The sequence below is a fragment of the Gorilla gorilla genome, chromosome 9 (assembly GCF_029281585.2).
Source record: "Gorilla gorilla gorilla isolate KB3781 chromosome 9, NHGRI_mGorGor1-v2.1_pri, whole genome shotgun sequence".
NCBI lineage: Eukaryota > Metazoa > Chordata > Mammalia > Primates > Hominidae > Gorilla > Gorilla gorilla.
This window is the reverse complement of record NC_073233.2, coordinates 70,106,969-70,127,782: the sequence shown is the minus strand read 5'-3', so window position 1 is coordinate 70,127,782 and position 20,814 is coordinate 70,106,969. Positions and strand designations below refer to the sequence as shown.

The 20,814-nt window shown below is 43.5% G+C and overlaps 1 protein-coding gene across 1 annotated transcript; it reads right to left on the bottom strand.

Annotated features, from left to right (window-relative positions):
• Positions 1–17,942: 17,942 nt before the first annotated feature.
• SCGB1D2 (secretoglobin family 1D member 2) lies at positions 17,943–20,527 on the bottom strand. The gene is made up of 3 exons (XM_004051337.3): positions 20,391–20,527; positions 19,275–19,462; positions 17,943–18,081 (listed from the first exon to the last, which is right to left on the bottom strand). The coding sequence occupies exons 1-3, from the start codon at positions 20,443–20,445 to the stop codon at positions 18,052–18,054; spliced, it is 273 nt and encodes a 90-aa protein (XP_004051385.1). The 5' UTR covers positions 20,446–20,527; the 3' UTR covers positions 17,943–18,051.
• Between the last annotated feature and the right edge of the window lie 287 nt (positions 20,528–20,814).

Below are 20,814 nucleotides of genomic sequence, written 5' to 3'. Positions count from 1 at the left end.
AATGAATAAGATTTAGTATTTGGGCCCGGTGCAGTGGCTCACACCTGTAATCCCGGCACTTTGGGAGGCCGAAGTGGGCAGATCACAAGGTCAAGAGATTGAGACCATCCCGGCCAACATGGTGAAACCCTATCCCTACTGAAAATACAAAAATTAGCTGGGCATGGTGGTGCACACCTGTAGTCCCAGCTACTTGAGAGGCTGAGGCAGGAGAATAGCTTGAACCCAGGAGGCAGAGGTTGCAGTGAGTCAAGATTGCACCACTGCACTCCAGCTTGGTGACAGAGCAAGATTCTGTCTCAAAAAAAAAAAAAAAATGTAGTGTTTGATAGTACAACACAGTGACTACAGTCAACAATAATTTATTGTACATTTTAAAATAACTAAAAAAGTAAGAAATGATAAATGCTTGAGGTGATACATACCACATTTACTGATATTGGTAAATATGATTATTACACATCATCTACCAGTGTCAAAATATCTCATGTACCCCATGAATATATACACCTATTATGCACCCATAAAAAATAAAATTAAAATGTTTTTGAAAAGAAAGAAATGAAAATGTATTTAAAGTACATTATTAAATACACAATCATTGGTATATACTCATTCTTCGATCAAGAGATTATATAATTAAAGTAACTCTCTCCTGACATCCCCAGAATCCTGAACACATGGTCCATTCTTCTCTGTAGGTGTTTCTTGAGAATACTGTGGTCTCTTTGTCTTGGTGTAACAGCCATACAGCCTAGGTGCTTAATTAATACTGTGTAATTGACTTTTAAGAGAGATTTTGGCTTTTTCATGAAGAGTTTATTGATTGAATTTCATGCTTTATTACAAAGTCTATTTAGAAAAAAGGATTAATTTAAAATTAAAGTCTTACTAAAAACAAGCATCAGACTTAAGATGAAAATCAGATATCACTGACTTCCCGGGCAATGCATCACCATTTGTACTCTCCATGAGGGAAATTTGGAGTAAGGGAGAAAGAAGGCAAGTGAAGAGAGGAGGTGACTAGAGACCTTGCCAACCAGGGTCTGGGCCACCTCAGTGTCCTTCTCTAGAAGTGACTGTTACCATGACACCATGTGACCAGGATCTAGCTAATGACTTGGGATCAGGATCCGGATCTGGAAGTAGAGCCAGAGTCAGCTGTCGGCCTCTGGCAAATTCTTTTGGCTTCTTCACCAAAACCCAGAAGTTACACAACTTTCCATGTCCCCACAATGTGTATGGTTTAAAATGTTAATGCACAAACACATGGGAAAGTTTGCATTGATTCATTAGATACCTTCACCAGTGCCTTTGCCAGTGAGTTATTAATTTATCCCTCACTTCAAAGCCAGAATTTTCCTGCACACAGATGTCAGCCCACTGTCATGAGCCTCTGCTTCACTGGGGGCATTACCTGAGGTATACAGGGACTTACATAAAGCATCCCCATTGCTAGAGCAGTGGGTCACAGTGGGAGCATTTTGCCCTTTTCCTCTGCTCTGGAGAACCTTTGTCAATGTCTGGAGTGGGTTTCTGTCGTTCCTACTAGATGAGGTGATTGCACTATTGAGATCAAATGGCAGAGGCTAGGAATTAAACATTCTGCTGAATTCTGCTAAACATCCTAAAATGCTCAAGACAGCTGTCCACAATCACAAACATGAATACTGCCAATGTTGAGAAGCCTAATGTACAGAAATATCAAACAGCCTTTGTCCTGGTAATGAAACATCGGCAGTGCTAGCTAGCCTCACACTTGGTGCAAAATTATCGCAGTTCCAACTATGGTAAGATGCCAGCAGATGTGTGGGCATCTCTACCCCCCCAGTGAGCTGTACTCCATCTCACCTGCATGCCCTTGCCCAGGCTGCTTTGCCCACCAGGAGGGCCTTAATTCCTCTGTCTTCCTCATCTTCTAAGTCCTTCTGTTACTGGAAAAGAAATCTCAATCCAGACCCCAAGAGAGGGTTTCTGGATCTCACACAGGACGGAATTCAAGGTGAGTCACAGAGCGGAATAAAAGAAGCGAGTTTCTTAGAACGAATCCATTACTAAGGCATTCTTAGAATGCCTTAGTAAGGCATTCTCAGAAAGCAGCTGGAGAAATGCACCATCTTTGTTTTAACTTTTTCTTATATTGGGGTCTTGTCTATGTAAAGACTAAACTAAGCTGTGACTACATGGCAGTTAGTGGACAACATGACAAAAAGTATTGTTCTATTGATTTAAAGGAAACTGTCCTTGACATTTTCGTGTGTGAGTACATCAAAGCAGAACCATAATTATCTTGAAAGCAAATATTGTTATAGGTATTGGGACATCTGGACTTTCTGCTGTTGTTGGAGTTTGTCTTTGCAGGCATGACCAGACTGCTTCCTTAGGTATAAACAATTTAGGACTATGGGTGGTGACTGGCAGGGAAGGTGTCTCGCTGGTTTTCAGATGGAGTTGATTTTAAAATAGTGTCATTCTGGCTCTCCCAGCCTCCTGCTTCCCTAACACTTCTAATGCTACTCAACCATCACCTCCTCCAAGAAGCCTTCCTTACTGAAACATGCACAGCTCAGAAAGACACTGCTTTTCTTTGAATTTCTTCAGGCCTTTAATTTTTGTGAGGAAATCTTATTCTTAGTGATATACTTCATGTCTCTCATCAGTACTCTGTCTATGTCTTGTTGTTCTTCATATAATTAATTCTTTAAGGAAATCCATTATTTCTTTTAATAAAATATATACCTCCTAAGCCTTTGGTGAGGTTCTGGGTTGATCTGAGATAATATTCAGCATCATAGGCTCTTTCCACTCAATTTTTTCACCAACCACTTTTTCCCAGTGTTCCTTCTGTATCTCCTCACCTTTCATTTGTCTTCTACTTATTTTTTCATACTTCTAATTTTTAAAATGATATAGGTGCTTTGAGTAAAAAATATAATTGTGTTAAATAGACTCTAATTAAAAACAGTAGTTCTCTCTTCCTTTCCATTCTCACAATATAGTCCATGCTTTACCTTGAACTTGGTTCACTGTTTCTCCTGGTACTTACCTTCATAGGCCTAATTAATTTTGTTTTGAGACAGAGTCTTGCTCTATCACCCAGGCTGGAGTGCAGTGGTGCAGTATCAGCTCACTGCAACCTCTCCTTCCTGGGTTCAAGAGATTCTCCTGCCTCAGACTCCCAAGTAGCTGGGACTACAGGTGCCCACCACCATGCTGGCTAATTTTTTGTATTTTTAGTAGAGATGGGATTTTACCATCTTGGCCAGCCTGGTCTCAAACTGCAGGCCTCAAGTGATCTGCCTGCCTCAGCCTCCCAAAGTGATGGGATTACAGGCGTGAGCTACCATGCCTGGCAGATCTAATTAATTTTTAATGCAGTTCTCTGTTCATCATCAGATGCAGACACCTCTTACACTTTTTTTTTTTTTGATTCAAAGGTACATGTGCAGTGTTGTTGCATGAGTATATTTTCTGATGCTGACGTTTGGGCTTCTAAAGATCCTGTCCCCCAAATTGTGCACATAGTACCTGATAGGTAGTCTTTCAACCTCTTCTTCCTCCCTACCTCCCCCTTTTGGAGTCCCGAGTGTCTGTTTTTCCATGTTTGTGTCCATGTGCACCTAACGTTTAGTTCTCACTTATAATTGGGAACACATGGTATTTGGGTATTTAGTTTTCTGTTTCTGCATTGGTTCACTTAGGAGAATGGCCTCCAGTTGCATCCGTGTTGCTGCAAAGGACATGATTTTTCTCTTTTTTATGACTGCTTAGTATTCCATGGTATGTACATACCACATTGTCTTAATGAAATCCACCATTACTGGACACCTGGCTTTGCTACTATGAATAGTGCTACAACGAACATATGAGTGCAGGTGTCTGTTTGGTAGAATAATTTATTTTCATTTGAGTATATACCCAGTAATGAGATTGCTGGGTCAAATATAATTGTATTATTGGTTCTTTGAGATCTCTCCAAACTGCTTTCCATAGGGACTGAGCTAATATACCTTCCCACCAATAATGTATGTGTTCCTTTTCTCCGCAGCCTTGACAGCATTCATCATTTTTTGACGTTTTAATAACAGCCATTCTGACTGGTGTGAGATGCTATCTTATTGTGGTTTTGATTTGCATCTCTCTGATAATTAGCGATGTTGAGCATTTTTTCATATGTTTGTTTGGTCCCTTGTATGGTTTCTTTTGAGAAGTGTCTTTTCATGTCCTTTGCTCACTTTTTACTAGGGTTATTTGTGGGTTTTTTTAAATTGATTTGTTTACATTGCTTATAGAATCTGGTCATTAGTCCTTTGTCAGATGCATAATTTGCAGATCATTTATCCCTTTCTGTAGGTTGTCTATTTACTCTGTTGACTGTTTCATTTGCTGGGCAGAAGTTTAGTTGAATTAAGTCCCACTTGTCAATTTTTTGTTTTGCTGCATTTGCCTTTGAGGACTTAGTCTTCATTTCTTTTAGGACCATGAGTGGTGACTGGCAGGGAAGGTGTCTCGCTGGTTTTCAGATGGAGTAGTTCCAAAAGAGTAATTCCTAGGTTTTCTTCCAGAATTTTTGTTGGAGGTCTACATGTAAGTCTTTAATCCATTTGATGTTAAATTTTTATATGATAAGTGGTAGGGGTCCAGTTTGACTCTTCTCCCTGTGATTAGCCAGTTTTTCCGATATTTATTGAATAAAATATCACTTCCCCGTTGTTTATTTTTGTTAACTTTATCAAATATCAGTTGGTGGTAGATGTGAAGCTTTATTTCAGGGTTCTGTCTTCTGTTCCATTTGTCTATGTGTCTTTTTTTTTTTTTTTTTTTAACCAGTGGCATGCTGTTTTCGGTTACTATAGCCTTGTAGTATAGTTTGGAATCCAGTAATGTGATGTCTCTGAATTTGTTCTTTTTGTATACAATTGCTTTGGTTATTCAGGTTGTTTTTTAGTTCTACATGTGGTTTAGAATAGTTTTTTTCTAATTCTGTGAAGAATAATGTTGGTAATTTGGTAGGAATAGTGTTTAATCTGTAGATTGCTTTGAGCGGTATAGACATTTTAATGATGTTGATTTTTCCAGTCCACGAGCATGGGATACTTTTCCATTTGTTTGTGTCATCTATAATTTCTTTCATCAGTGTATTATACTTCTTCTTGTAGAGATTCTTAACCTCATTGGTTAGATGTATTTCTAACACCACTTATTGCTATGTGAAATCCTCAACACTGATTTCATCCCTGTCTCTCTCTCCTACTCATCCTTTCTTCAGGATATCTTTCATTATCTTTCTGAAAAAAAAAAAAAAAAAGGCATTGTAAAACAAAGCTTGGGAGGCCAGGTGCCGTGGCTCACGCCTGTAATCCCAGCACTTTGGAAGGCCGAGGTAGGCGGATCATGAGGTGAGGAGTTCGAGACCAGCCTGACCAACATAGTGAAACCCCACTAAAAATACAAAAAATTAGCCAGGCATGGTGGCGGGCACCTGTAGTCCCAGCTACTCAGGAGGCTGAGGCAGGAGAATCGCTTGAACCTGGGAGGCGGAGGTTGCAGTGAGCCGAGATCCTGCCATTGCATTCCAGCCTGGGTGACAGAGCAAGACTGTCTCAAAAAAAAAAAAAAAAAAAAAAGAAAAGGCTTGGGAAATTTTGTGTTACTGAAAATATCTTAATTCTATCTTCAAGCTTAAATGAAAGTTGACTGATTATAGAATTATAAGCAGAAAATTCTACAAATATGTATTTCTCCTTTACAGTTAAGTTTCTTGTGTTGATGCCATTTTTATTCCACAGCTTGGTATGTGTTTCTTCTAGAGAAAAGATCCTTTTTTGAAAATAATGTTCCAAAATTTCACCTTGATTGTTTTTGGAGTGGAGAATGAGGGCCTTCTTAATTTAATTCTATATCCTTTATTTTGGGATGATTTTGTGTGTTCTTTCTTCGATATTATGGTTCCCACCATTTTCTCTCTTTCTCATGGTGGAGTTTTGTAATTGGACATTGTGAATTAATTCTTCAACATTCTTCGCCTTACATTCATAGTTTTTTTTCTTTAATTTATCCCCCACATATATACTATTTGTTATACTGTTTTAATTTGGTCTTTCATTATTTTATACATTTTTCATCCAATGATACTTTTACTTTGCTGAAACTCTGTTGCTTTTTCAGTCATTTTTAAAACATCAGGGAAATGAGAGATCTTAGTAGTGTGGACTTTGTGAGACATGTGACTGTGTTCCAGGAGATGAATCATCATAATGCCTAGAGAACCTAGACTAATCACAAAAGCATTTGGATTAATTGAGAACTTTCATATCTTTGTGTTGCCTCTTTCTACACCCCAACGGTGAAGTGTCATACACCATGGGTAGGTTCCATGGGAAGAATCAGTAGAAGTGTCAGGAGAGGAGAAAAGAGAGGCTTAATTTTGAGTCACTGGGAAGTTTTGATTAACGCACAGGTCTGCATATTTTAATTTCTGAATTGAGACACTGAGCAATATTTTGTAGAAAGAGGAGAGCCATTGAAGGTTTACTTTAAATAAGCCTATGAGAAAGACATAGTTTTGTTTTCACAACACTGATTTTGTCCTAGAGTGTTAGGTACATAATAAGCAAAAGTGATTTCAACACGAAAGCCTAGGTAGAGATAAGTAAAGCTTTGCAAAGAAAAAAAAAACATTTTGAGACCCTACATGAGCCAACAGGTGTGGGAGAGGCTGCAAGCAATAGAATCAAGAGACTGAGCATAAGTAAATCTTTTGTACCTGGTAAAGCTCAGTTTTCTTTTTATTTTAAGCCAGAGTTTGTTAAAAATAGTTGATATTTTCAACAAGGAAGATATATAGAATGTGAACCAAGCAGAAAGTTGATAGCAAGAGATTTATTGTCTTTGCAGTGTTAATGGTTCTGGGAGAATATGTCCAATGAGGATTAAAATACAGGCCCGCCCAGCTTTCTATCACTTTCTTACTTTCTTACTACCACTCAGACTGCCCCTGACTATAGAGCTGCAGACTGTAGAATCTGGCTTGATCTCACTTCGCACTTTTTTTTTTTTTTGAGGCAGAGTTCGGGTGGGAGTGTAGCCGCACGATCTTGGCTCACTGCTGCAAACTCTGCCTCCCGAGTTCAAGCCATTCTCTTGTTTCAGTCTCCTGAGTAGCTGGGATTACAAGTGTGTGTCAACATGCCCAGATAATTTTTGTATTTTTTGTAGAGACAGGGTTTCACTGTGTTGACCAGGCTGTGTTGACCAGATTGAGAAATCTCCTGGCCTCCAGTGATTCTTCCGCCTTGACCTCCCAAAGTGCTGGGATTACATGCATGAGCCACTGGGCCCAGGTGTCACCTCACTCTCTTTAACAGCAGCTCCAGAAGAAAATCATATGTAGCACAAAACTGATGTGACTAATTTTATAAATGTAAGAGTAACACAAATGAATGGCCTACAATCCCAAGCTTTGGAGGGCTGAAGAATTATAAGAGGAAGACTTGTGTGTCATAACATTTGAGATCTAATTTCTTAGCAATGTTCATGAAAATGTTAAATAAAATATGAATAAAAAATCTATATTAATTACTAAATGGCAGGTACTGTTGTAAGCCTCTTTTAATCCCACAACCACCATCCTATGATCCAGATGACCGTAATATTGATTGTAAATGAGGGACACTTTTGTGAATGAGAGGGAACCCTAAATGGGTGGGAAGCCAGGACAACAATGTAAACCAGGACTGTCCTGAGCAAACGAATTTGTGGTCACCACGCTGTAAGGTGGCAGATCATTCAACCTCAGCTGCAGGAGACAGGACACAGAGATTCCATAGAACTTCATGGGACACAACCAGGAAGAGGCAGAACCAGGATAAAAAGTCAGGTGTTGTGGCTCCACAGGCTTCTCTCAATATTATTTCACTCCTTAGCTGGACCCTGAGGGACCCATGCATCATGGCTCAGGTGGGTGCTGGTGTCCATGACTCTGCTGCCCTATGTGAACTCTGGTTGTTTTTTTTTTTTTTTTGAGATGGAGTCTCACTCTGTCACCCAGGCTAGAGTGCAGTGGTGCGATCTCAACTCACTGCAAGCTCTGCCTCCTGGGTTCAGGCCATTCTCCTACCTCAGCCTCCCAAATAGCTGGGACTACAGGCACCTGCCACCATGCCTGGCTAATTTTTTTGTATTTTTAGTAGAGATGGGGTTTCACTGTGTTAGCCAGGATGGTCTCGATCTCCTGACCTCGTGATCCACCCACCTTGGCCTCCCAAAGTGCATGAACTCAGGGTTTATTTCTGCACAAGCCCCATAGTTTTTAGCTTGGGATCTTTGCTCCCTGTGGACACCCCTCCTCCACTGCCCTTGACTCAGTCACTCTGGGTTGAACCACTTCATTCATTCCTGAAAGCACATCAAGGACCACACATGTAGAGAGCTGAAGGCCTGTGGGTCATGACCAACTCAGCATTCCACTGGAGGCTATATGATCAAACAGCCAACTGTTTATCATGAATGCAGGATGTGGGCAAACTCGCTACTGCACCTGCCACCAGAAGGTTTGCTGAGGGCAATTACTCCCTGGTGCCATGCTCCTTGATGTTATCTACTTTGACATCTAGAGCCTACTGTTTGAAGGATGCAGTCTTGCAAGTTAAGGCAGCTTTTGCCTAAAATTAGTCCCATGTATCCTGCTGGTAAATGTCCCCAAATGCCAGTGGAACTTTGATAGGTTTGTCTAATGTAATTTTTTTTCTGACTGGGAGATCTAATCCTGCACTTCCTGGTGTTCCTGGAGTGAGGGAATCAATGCTTCTCCTGGGACCCATCCCTGAGACAGGGTTGTGGTCTGAACTGGGAATGCCCTCATTGTTTGAGGTGCCTGGGTCCGGATCCCCTTCTCATTTCCTGATAGGGCGGTGCCATTTTGATGAAATTTTGAGCGGCATTCATTAGCCCAATGATTTTCTTTGTTACAGCAAGGACAGAGTCCTGGAGTTTTTTCCACTGGTGGGGGAACTGCATTATAAGACCCTTTATGTCCTGAGATCTGGCAGCATTCCTTTTTAAAATGTCCAGTTTTTCCACAATTATAACATTTTCCTACTTTTGGGCTTAATCCTTGGCTCCTTTCAGATTTGTCAATTACTAAATTAGCCATTGCTTGAGCTAAAATTGCAGAGTGATGAAACTCATTTCCTACATCCTGACAAGCTCTGAGAAAATTTCCCAAGTTTTTTGTACACCTCACAGGTGCCAGTGCACATTTACAATCCGCATTTGAATTCTCAAAAGCTAAAGATAAGGTTAGCATTTCTGCAGCAGTGGTATGAGGAGTTTGACGCTTCACTATGGCTTGTAATCTTGAAAGAAATTGTGCATTGGGCTCCTGTGACCCTTTCATGATATGTAGAAAGGATTGTACTGGGACTCCATCTTCAGGAATTGTGGCCAAGGCACATTTAGTGGCCTGTGCACACTGCTGATAAGCAGGGTCTGGGAGTGCCATTTGACATTCCAGGTCTGAATAAGGACCATTACCTAAGAGCATATTCTCTGTAATGTCTCCGTGTCCAGCAGCACAGTTCTGTCTAGCCTGGTCTGCACACATTTCTTGCCAATTTAAATTTCATGTCAGGTATGCACTAGCAGACAAACAAGTTCAAGCCAAGTGTTTTACATCAAAGGTTAGAAAGCGCATAGCACCAAATACAGATTCTAGCAATCCTAAAGTGAATGGGCTCTGTATCCCATTATTAACTACACTAGTTTTTAATTCCTTCAACAACTTAAACTCTAGGTGGGGGGGTGTGTTCATGAGTACACTGCAGTGGATTATTTGGATCATGACTTATGGAAATAGGAAAAACACAAGGTCCTAAGGGCTCTCTAGCTATGGCAGCAGAGTGTAACGTTCTTTGTATCGGGGTCTCTATTTCTGCTACTGAAGGAGGTGGTACAGATGTTTCTGCTATTGGAGGGGTGGTATAGGCCAATTTTCATCCTCCCTCTCCTGTTTTTTATTTTCAAAGATTCTTTCAGATTTTTAGACTTAAAACATGACTCCTGCTGTCCAGCAGAATAAGAAGGAGATAATGGCAGAAGGAGAGTATGGACCAAACTCCAAGTGGAGGAAACAGAAGAATCAACTTTAAGACCTTTTTGATGAGCCTGTTTTAATCCTTCTGCTCTGTCCCAATTTTCCACATCAAGAGTGCCTGCCTGTGAAAACCATGGATTATGCATAATAACTTCCTGCAGAAACTTAGTGTCTGCGAATTAACCTGAGCTCCAAACTGTCTCAACAGAACTTTAAGAAACTGCACATAATATTTTTCTTCAATAGACAAATTCTGTCCCATGTTACCCTGATTCAGAAAACTTCCCATTCCCAGTACTTCTTTAGAGCACTGACCTTGTTTCACTCCCAGTACCTCTTTAGGGCACTGGCCTTATATCCACTGCTGGCAGACTCATCCCAGGGTCCCCATTTGTCTTGTCAAGTTCAGTTCCTCTGCTCCAGCAGACCTTTTTTGTTCATGTCCTCAAAGTCCCTGTTCAGGCGCCACTTGACACAGCCCCAATCCCTGTTGGACTGAACAAAGGGGGATGAACACAGGAATAAAGATAAAGACAAGAGAGTATATTTGGAAGAAGGGGTCAGGGGGCTCCTTGCTTCTAGTGAACAAGGGCCCTAAGCTTTTACAGCCCATCATATTTATTAGGTAAAAGAGATAGCGAGAAGGGGGGGTGGTTGTCGGTCAGCAGCTTGATTTACAGCAGGCTGGCAAGACTGCATTCTTCAAACAGTAGGCTCTAGATGTCCCAGTAGGTAACATCAAGGAGCATGGCGCCACGGAGTGATTGCTCTCAGCAAACCTTCTGGTGGCAGGTGCAGTCACAAGTTTGCCCACATCCTGCATTCATGATAAACAGTTTGCTGTTTGATCATATAGCCTCCAGTGGAATGCTGAGTTGGTCACGACCCATGGACCTTTGGCTCTCTACACATGCAGGTCTTGTGTTCTTTGCTGATCCCTGCATCTCCAGGGATCTCCTCCTTCACAGGACCCTGTGGCTCTCTGTGGGCAGCTCCCTTCTGACATCTCCACATCCCTGATGTTGACTCCTCCTTTCTGTTCATGCTTCTTGAGAGCAAGTCCTGTGCACATCCTCTCTTTGCATGGCAACATCATATGGTATGGGCCTAATGAACAATTTTTAATTATTTTTCAGAGCAGAATTTGCTGTTTGCAAGAGTTCACTGATGATATTACGTGTTATGTTATAAGGTGTATTTAGAAATAGGTGCTCATCTACATTTGAATCTTTAGTAAAGGCAGGGATCAGATGCAACACTAACCACACATCATGGTCACATTCTGGACACTAACACTGATGATGTTCTTTCTTGGGTGAGGACTTTGGGATCAGGGTGGGAGGAAATCAGCTAAAAGAAGAGGTAGTTGGAGACTGTACCACCAGTGCCTAGGCCACCTCAGTGTCCTTTTTCCCCAAAAGTGACTGTTACCATAACAGCATATGACTTGGATTTATCTAATGAGTTTGGACCAGGAGCTGAATTTGGAAGCAGAGCCAGAATCAGGTGTCAGCCCCTGGCTAATTCTCCTTGGCTCCCTCGCCAAACCCTGAACTTTACTCAACCTGACATTTCCCTATAGTATGTGGTTAAAAGTTAATCCTGTACATGTGTGACTGCTGATTTGGTTCTTCAAATATCTGCACTAACATTTTCATCATCAAGTTGGTATTTGTTTTATTTTCAATGTCCCTATTTTCTTGTACCTGTAGTAATTCCACCTTTGTGAAAGTCTGATCATTAGAAGTATTAGTATAGTTGTATAGCAGAACTGACAAGGTTTCCCACTCCAAAGCAGTGACTTTCAACTAGGACACATCTACTCCCAACTTTCCCCATCCCTGAAGACATTAGTCTGGAGATGTTTTTGGTTGTCACAGCTGTATGGCAGCCCAGATACTATTGGCATCAAGTGGGCAGAGAACAGGGGTGCTGCTGAACCTCCTACAATGCACAGGACAGATCCCACAAGAAAGGATTACTTGCCCTCTATGTCACTACTGCTAAGATTGAGAAACCCTGTGCTAGAGAAATATCTGTGAGCCTTCAAGATGCCAAAAGGAGTGTGGGCATCTTTGTCCTCCAGGGGGCTGGCTCAGCCTTCTGTCCATGCCTTTGCCCAGGCTGCTCCATGCACCTGGAGGCCCTGCTTCCTCTGCTTGCCATCCTCACTTCTCAGTGCTTCATGGTCCAACTCAGCCATCACCTCTTCTGCAAGCCTTCCTTGATATTTCCTTGAATGTCTGCAGGCTTTTAATTTGTGTAGTAAGATCTCATCTCAGTGATATACATTGTGTCTTTCTTTAGTTCTACATCCTGTCTTCCCATTCAACTTGCTAATTAATTCTTTAAGGAAATTCATTAATTCTTTCAACAAAATATACTCTCTTCCTCCATGGTACAGTGTGGTGTAGATTCTGCTTTGACCTGAGGCCATTTGCATCTTCTTAACTTCTTTTTGCCAAATTATCTCCTCTCTGCCCACTTTTTTGCCCCTTTTCTTCTATGCTCCCTTTCCTTTTTATTTGTTTTCCAACATCCTTTTTTTTTACAGTTTTAATTTTTAAAAAGTTGATATAGATGCATGTTTTGAAAAGGAATATAATGCAAAAAAGTGTTTTATTAAAAGTGATTATTCCTTGCCCTTCCTCTGCAGACCTCCCAGTCCCATTCTCACTTTCAGCTTGTTTTCCTGTGGGGGTATTTCCTGTTCTCAATAATCTTTTCTTGCTGTTCTGTTGATGTATCCAGTAACTCCTATTATAATCCCTGTGTATCCAATCCCACATCTTTGCCTTTCTTGTTCTACTTCTTTTTGGTGGAGCATATCCTACAATAACTTTCTGAAAAGAAGTTCATTGGTGATAAAATGTTTGCAGATTTGCATGCCTGAAAATATCTTTATTTTGTCTTCATGCTTGAATAATTGTAGCCTGGATGTAGATTCACATCTGTGTAGAATTACAGGTTGAAATACTCTGAATTCTGAGTGTTACTGCTCTGCCTTCCTGTTCTTGTGTTGGTTCCATTATTATTCCCCATTCTTGTAAGTGTTTCGTTGTTTCTTTCAAAAAAAAAAGTGGGGGGCTTTTATTTAAGATGATGTTCCAAAATATGATCAAAATTGTTTTGGTATGGGAAATCAGTGGATTTCTATAGATTTTTCAATCTTTTTATTCTAGAAAATTACCTAGGTAGTGTGGGCTTTCAGAAGCACTCATGGAACTGTCCAGGACACAAAGCATCTGACAGACCCAGAGAGCCTGAACCAATCACAAAACAGGGCAAGTCAATTCAGAACTTTCTGATTTCCTTCTCTTTCCTCTTTTCCTAGATTCTAACTCTGTCAGAAACCATGGTTAGTTCATTGGGAGAGAATAGATGGAAGTATAAAGAAAGAAAGAAAGAAAACAACATGTATTCTTAAACAATGTGAGGTTGTGATTATTACAAAAACTTGAACATTCTAATTTATGAATTGAGATATTGAGCTTTATTTCATTAAAAGAAAATTGAGGTCCATTGAAGATATACTTTAAAGTTGCCTATAACAAAACCTAAGCTTTGTTATCAGAATATTGGGCTTATCAGGCCAGGTGCGGTGGCTCACGCCTGTAATCCCAGCACTTTGGGAGGCCGAGGTGGGTGGATCACCTGAATTCAGGAGTTCGAGACCAGCCTGACCAATATGGAGAAACCTCATCTTTACTAAAAAATACAAAATTAGCTGGGCGTGGTAGTGCATGCCTGTAATCCCAGCTACTCAGGAGGCTGAGGCAGGAGAATCGCTTGAACCCAGCCTGGGCAACAAGAGGAAAACCCCATCTCAAAAAAAAAAAGAATATTGGGCTTATCATAAAATGCCAGATGGATCATAGGGACAAGATATTTGAGAAAAAGAGCCTAGGCAGAGATTGATAATATTTGTCCAGGGGGGAAATTATGAGACTCTACTTAGTTCAATGGTCATGGGAGAGAGCCTTAACGGGTAAAAGTCTGGAGACCCTGCGTGAGTGAATCCTACATCCTTGGTAAACCTCAATCTCAGGTTTCTGGACTAGATTTTCTTAGAAATTGTGATACCTCCATCAAAGAAGCAATCCAGGAAGTGAATCAATGAGAGCATGGACTTGGAGAGAAGTGCTGACTGTGGGATGCCGACAGGTCTTGGGGGGGGTTTGTCCAGAGGTAAAATACAGGCCCAGCTCCCCTTCACAGGTATCTTCCTGCTGCCTCCCAGACAGCAGCAACCCCTAGAGTGGTTTTTTTTTTTTTTTTTTGATTGTGTGTGCTTTTTTTTCTTTTTTGACGGAGTCTTACTCTGTCAGGCTGGAGTGCAGTGGCGCGATCTCGGCTCACTGCAACCTCTGCTTCCTTGGTTCAAGCAATCCTCTTGATTCAGCCTTCCAAGTAGCTGGGACTACAGGTGCACACCACCATACCCAGCTGATTTTTGTATTTTTAGTAGAGACAGGGTTTCACCATGTTGGCCAGGATGGTCTCGATCTCTTGATCTGGTGATCCACCTGCCTCAGCCTCCCAAACCGCTGGGATTACAGGCATGAGCCACCATGCCCTGCCCTTTTCAAACCATTTTTAAGTGTATAATTCAGTGGCCTTAAAGGCATTCACAACGTTTCACAATATTCCTTCCCAGAAAATTATTATCATCCCAATCAGGAACTCAATAGCCCTTAAATAATGACTCCTAATGCCCTCCCTCCCTGCCCCAGCCTGTGCAGTCTTACTGAATTTCACGTCACACTCTTTTAATAGCAACTCAGGAAGGAAAACCTTACCACAGATGATCCCTATGTGATTAGCTGTATAATGGTGAAAAGAGTGAGCACTTTGCAATCTCCAATCTTTAAAAGCGATGAAAGTAGCTAAGGAAAAGGCCTCCAGGTCACAGCCCTGGTGATGCTGGAACACCTGTGAGTATCACAAGGGACTCTTGTCCCAGATATTGCCTCCCCAGGTCACTGGATGACTGCACCCATAGAGATGAAGGCACAAGAACAGGGACTGCAGGAGCTCTACTTGCACAGAGATAGACACATATACACTAGATGGAGCCTGGGCATCACTTGATTTCGACAGCTTCCCAGTGGATTCCAAAACAGAACCAGGGTTGAGGACCACTGGGTAGGGCATTCGTCATTCTCATGTTCATTAGTGGGAACAATCTTGGACCTTCTTGGGCACTAGTGATGATGAAGTGAGAGAGAACTTGGAATTCTTCCAACAAAATGCATATCAGGATGATCAATGACTAGAAACTTCTAGTAGTTGTAAGCATTATAATAATGATTGTTATAATTTGTTGAGTGCTTTATAGTATTACTGTATTTAATATGTTCTCACAACAATGCTGTGATATGCATCCTATATCACAGAAAGGTAAACTGATAATAAAAGAGGAATGTCTAGGCATGTGGGTGCACATGTGTATAAAGATAAAATACAAGGTGTGGATATCTGAGAGGGCTTCACAGAGGAGGAGGCATATGAAGTGGATTCTATAGATGAGGTTGTCAGATGTCATCATGAGAGATGGCTATACAGGGAAAGGGAGACCCCTATGCACTTATGCAGGGGTGTGACTCACATGAGGCCCGAAAAATGAGATATAAACAAGTATGGCTGAGCACAGAGTGCCCCAGGGAAGAGGAGAGGAGGAGATAAAGCCTCCCAGAAGCAGGTCTTGAAGGTCCTTGTGTGCAACACAAGGGTGTGGACTCGCTCCTCCAGCAGTGGTTCCTCTCTGGTTTTCTCCCAGTGATTTGCGAGCTCCATAAATCCTTGTATCTGCCACACACAACAGCACGCTATGCCTGCTGACAGTAAGTTTGATATATCTTGGTTCTATTTTTAAGCGTACATAATTTCTGGTGTGATTAAAATACAAATTTCTTTTAAAAGCAATGTTTAATTAATAACAACTGTTATCTACTCTCCTGCCAATTGTGTAATGGTGACTATTATCATAAAAAGATGGGCTTGGGGTAAAAAATAATTTCCCTTACTTGAAAGCCTTGAGAACCAGTGCCTTCTGGTCATTTAGAGTTGTTGAAAAGAGAATAGGATCACATTTTAAATTTAGGAGACTTACCTTGGCATGAATGAGGAGGATGTATAGTAAGAAGAGTTCATAGAGGCTGCAAGACAATGTAGGAGAATTTGGTCAGAGCTGGGGAGGACATAGACCAGACTGTGATATGATTGTGTGATGGGAAAGAAGGAACTCGTAAAGGTGATTCTGGGGCAATGGAGGGAATAGAACATAGTGCACTGTTAGGAGTCAGGAGGGAGGGGAGCTGTCGTTGGCTGCCTCATGCCCACCCTGAAAGATACCCACATCCTAGTTCCTGAAATCTGTGAATGTTCCATTATATGACAAAAAAAAGCACTTGGCAGACACGATCAAACATAATGAGATGGGGTGTTATTCTGAATAATCTGCAGGGTCCCAAAACCAAACCTGTGTATTTTGTGATTAAAAGTCAGGGTGGTGGCTCACGTCTGTAATCCCAGCACTTTGGGAGGCCGAGGTGGGTGGATCACGAGGTCAGGAGATCAAGACCATCCTGGCTAACACGGTGAAACCCCATCTCTACTAAAAATACAAAAAATTAGCCGAGCATGGTGGCGGGTGCCTGTAGTCCCAGCTACTCGGGAGGCTGAGGCAGGAGAACAGCGTGAACCCGGGAGGTGGAGCTTGCAGTGAGCCGAAATGGTGCCACTGCACTCCAGCCTGGGCGACAGGGCGAGACTCCGTCTCAAAAAAAAAAAAAAAAAAAAAGCCAAGGTGGGTGGGGTTGATGTAGAAAGAAAAGAAGGGAACATATCATGGAGGCAGAGGTTGGAGTGATGTGGCCACAGGACCAGGACAATTATTAGCCCAGAAGCCAGAAGCAACCCTTAGTGAATTCCCCCCAAGAGTCCCCAGAGGGAGCGGAGCGCTGCTGCCCCATGACGTCTTCACAGGGATACTAATGTTGGACTTCTGACCCCCAGAGATGCCTGAGAATCAGTCGTTTTAAGCCATGAAGTTTGCAGATTTTTGTTCCAGTAGTCACAGGACACCAAGCAGGGAAACTGTGGTGTCTCTCTGTGTCCTGGTCAGGGGGCTTGCTGGGTGGGTGCCTTAGCCTGGATGGGCTCATGGAAGGGAGAGCAGGCTGGGGGCAGACCCTGTGCTCAGTTTTACATCCTGCTCCTGAAATGACTGTGGAGTGCGCACTGGGAGCTGTCCAGTGGTCAGGGGGTGCTGGTCTCTGGAGCTCTTGGGAGAGCTTGAGGAAGGAAGCATTCACCTCAGGTGCTGGTGAGTGATGCAGACGCTGAGGAGTGCTCTGAGCCTGGGGAGTAAAACAACGTGAACTCCAGGTTGAAACCTAAAGAGGCCCCCAAATTGTGATAAGTGGAAAATGAAGTGTACTGGACATGACGGGGGAGAGAAAGCATAGTGCAGAGAGAGCACCAAGCAGGCTGACTGTGGGTCTGAGGGGACATCAGAGTAAAGTCACTGATAGGTGGGAACCCTCGACCTGGATACCCATTCAGGCTGGGGGTTCTCTCAGTGTAAGACCAGCAGGAACATTTCAATTCCTGTGTCCTTGTTACCATGGTTTTTATTCACGGCTGCAAGATGGGAAATCTGTAAGGAATGCAGGATAATTCCTACCAAATATTCCCCTCCGTGACACCTGGACTCAGGCCCCATTAGTAACAGGATGCTGGTTCTCTGGAGTTAATTATCACCCACAGCAAAAGGCCACTCCACTATGGAAACCACCCTGTACTCAAGGTTCGAGACTGCAGGATTATAACAAGACCAGTGGAGACGTGGAGAGCAAGTGATTTATTAAAGCAAGACGCTGAAACCTTTACATTCTGCAGTGAAGATCAGGGTATCATTGAAAGACAGTGGAAACCAGGATGAAAGTTTTTACATGTCACACACTACATTTCTTCACTATTTTCACCTAAAATAGGGAAAGAAAAAAGAAGGTGGGGTCAGTCATGCTGCTGCTGGAGATGACAGGCTCACATCGAAGAGGCCAGTGGGATTCTGCCCCCAAAGGCAATTGGAAGGGCAGAGGCAACAACTCAGTTTGGGAAACTGAGGCCTAGACCTGGTGGCCTCACAGCACCCATGCCGGTGATGGAGCAGCCTTTTCTTGCCGGGCCAGTAGCCCTGGGGTGATCCGGGAATGAGGCCCAGGATCCTCATGGAAGCAAGCGACGAGGGTTGGAGAGAGCAGCAAGAGGTTATTGCCTGGGCTGTCCCAGGGCTTGGAGTCTCCTGGTTCCTGCAGTGAGGGACCCAGGACTGAGAGGCTGGTCAGGGCTGAGAGGGCTTCTGGGAAGCTTGGTTTCCAGGAGACTCCAGCCTCCCCATGTGGGAATTCTGCCTCAGGGCCCGAGCACCTCTCAGTCCTGAGCCTGCAGCTTCCATGAGCATTTGCAGCTAAACCTCAGGACAGCAACTCAGAGGCAGCCAGGCAGAGAGGCCCCTGGAAAACCTCTGATTTCTTGAGAAAGACAGAGTGAGAACATCCCACTTCCACGGCACTGCAGGAGGTAGACTAGCAAGGGTCTTGGACGACTGGCCATGGTCAGGAGAGTGTAGTGGGTGTGGAGGGGAGTATGGGGTCTCAGGAGCTGGGAGGGGCTCCTTCCTGGCTCTGCAGAAGCTGCAGAGAAGTCCAGCCTGCCAGTGCTACATCTGCAGGAGCCCCTTCTCTATGTCCCTCCCTGCCTTCCTCTCCCTGTTCAAGGCTCCCATGCTCCCCAGGACATTCCACAGTGACTGTGTCCATTACATGAGGGCAATTTGGTCTCAGGAAAGCTCCCAGCAGCGAGGCGGCCATGCTTGGCCATTTACCATTTCTGCCTGGGCCCAGGCTCACTCCCCATGTCCTCAGCACACTCTGGGGACATGGCATCCAGGCATGTGACATGAGAAGGAGGAACATGCAGGAGGCTGTGTGCAGCTGAGTTGAATTCTGCAGGTGAAATGGTGGCACCCACCCTGTGGCCCCAGGTGACCTTCTCAAGAGGTGACCAGCAAGGCAGCTGCCCCACCACCTGTGTCCCCCACAGAGCAGCAAGCTGACCTCACTTCATACTGTGCAGCTGACCAGAGGCCTTAACAAATAAAGGAGAAAGAAGTTACCAGGACTTCTGCAATGAGACCTCGTTTCTGAAGGGACATCTGATCCGTGCATCTCTTCACTCCTAACTTGGCTGCAACAGCTTCCGGAGGGGCATCAAATTTGGCAAGACTTAACTTGAACAGAGGTTCTCTAATGAAGAAGAAGTCAAACAGCTCAGAAACAAGAGCTGGGCAGACCTCGGCATTGGCTGCAGCAAAAGAATAAAAATATAGTTGATGTAAGGAAAGTCGATTTTTCTCTTTGGCTCCCTGACGTTAGACCAGACAGGATCCCCTGGGTTATATGTTCACATACATTTGTTGTGCTGATGACAATGCCAGATCCTCCAGGTGTGACTTCCTCAAGCTCTCACAATAAAGGAAAGCACTTCATATCAACAGCCAAACTCTTTTTATTTTCCCTTTGTCACCCAGGCTGGAATTCAGTAGCTCAATCATGGCTCACTGCAGCCTCTACCTCCTGGGCTCAAGCGATATCCCCATCTCAGCCCCCCAAGTAGCTGAGACTACTGGTGCATGTCACCACGTCCAGCTGATTTTTCATACTTCTTTTGGTAAAGCTGGAGTTTCGCCATGTTGCCTAGGCTGGACTCAAACTCCTGAGCTCAAGCAATTCACTCTCCTTGACCTTCCAAAGTGCTAGGATTACAGGCATGAGCCGCCATGCTCAGCCCACAGCTAGACTCTTTTGACAGTATTAATCTTTCTTACTCCATTCTCATAGCCGCTCCTGGCAGAAGCGCTAACTACCAGTGATAGGAGGAGGCTCAGGGAGGGTGAGCATTGTGCCCAAGGTCAAAGGGCTGGGAAGTGGTGGATCCCAGATTCACCCCAGACCTCACATTACATCATCTGACACAGATCCCACCCAGGAGTGAAGCTCAGGCAGAAGAATTCCTAATATTTGCCTGCATTGATTTTCAATAAAACTTCGTAGGTGCTGGGGAGTAGAAGAAATAGCTCTGAACTTGATGAGGGGCTTGTTCAACAAGCACAGAAAAAGGTTTGGAATTTTGGTTTTGTGCAGATCCTAACCCCAGCCTGAAAAGGTGACCTCGTGTTCAGAAGAGGGTGCTTCCCAGGGGCTGGAGCTGGACTCATGACTGATGTACTCACCCTGGTAGCAGCAGAGGGCCAGCGTGACCAGCAGGAGACACACCGACAGCTTCATGGTGGCTTGTTCTGCTGTGAGCTCAGCTTTCACAAACAATGAGTGATTTGGACTCCACCCCAGGAGCCTGTGGAGCTGCAGAGCCCAGGGCTATTTGTACCTAGGGAGTCTAGCTGCTACTGGTCATGAGGCCTGGCTCCCAGCCCACCTCTCCTTCCCAGGGCTGTTGCCATCCATCTGTGTCACCTCCCCATGCCTCCCTGCACCCTGACTGGGGCAGAGCACAGGAGGGTAGCCCTGCAGGAACTCTGCTCTGTGTTCCAGGTGAATGTTCAGGCACCTCTGGAAATATTCCTGGGATTCTGTTTCCTTCTGAGTTTTGCTGATTATTTTTTTTCTTTGTATCAGTTCGAGGGCACAGGTGAATTC

Excerpts from the sequence above, each read along its gene's own strand:
- SCGB1D2 (XM_004051337.3), bottom strand. The coding sequence starts at position 20,445 with ATGAAGCTGTCGGTGTGTCTCCTGCTGGTCACGCTGGCCCTCTGCTGC. Across the intron at positions 19,463-20,390 it reads GGCCCTCTGCTGCTACCAGG|CCAATGCCGAGGTCTGCCCA; the intron begins GTGAGTACATCA and ends CTTTTGCTGCAG. Across the intron at positions 18,082-19,274 it reads GTCTCATTGCAGAAGTCCTG|GTGAAAATAGTGAAGAAATG; the intron begins GTAACTTCTTTC and ends TCCCTATTTTAG.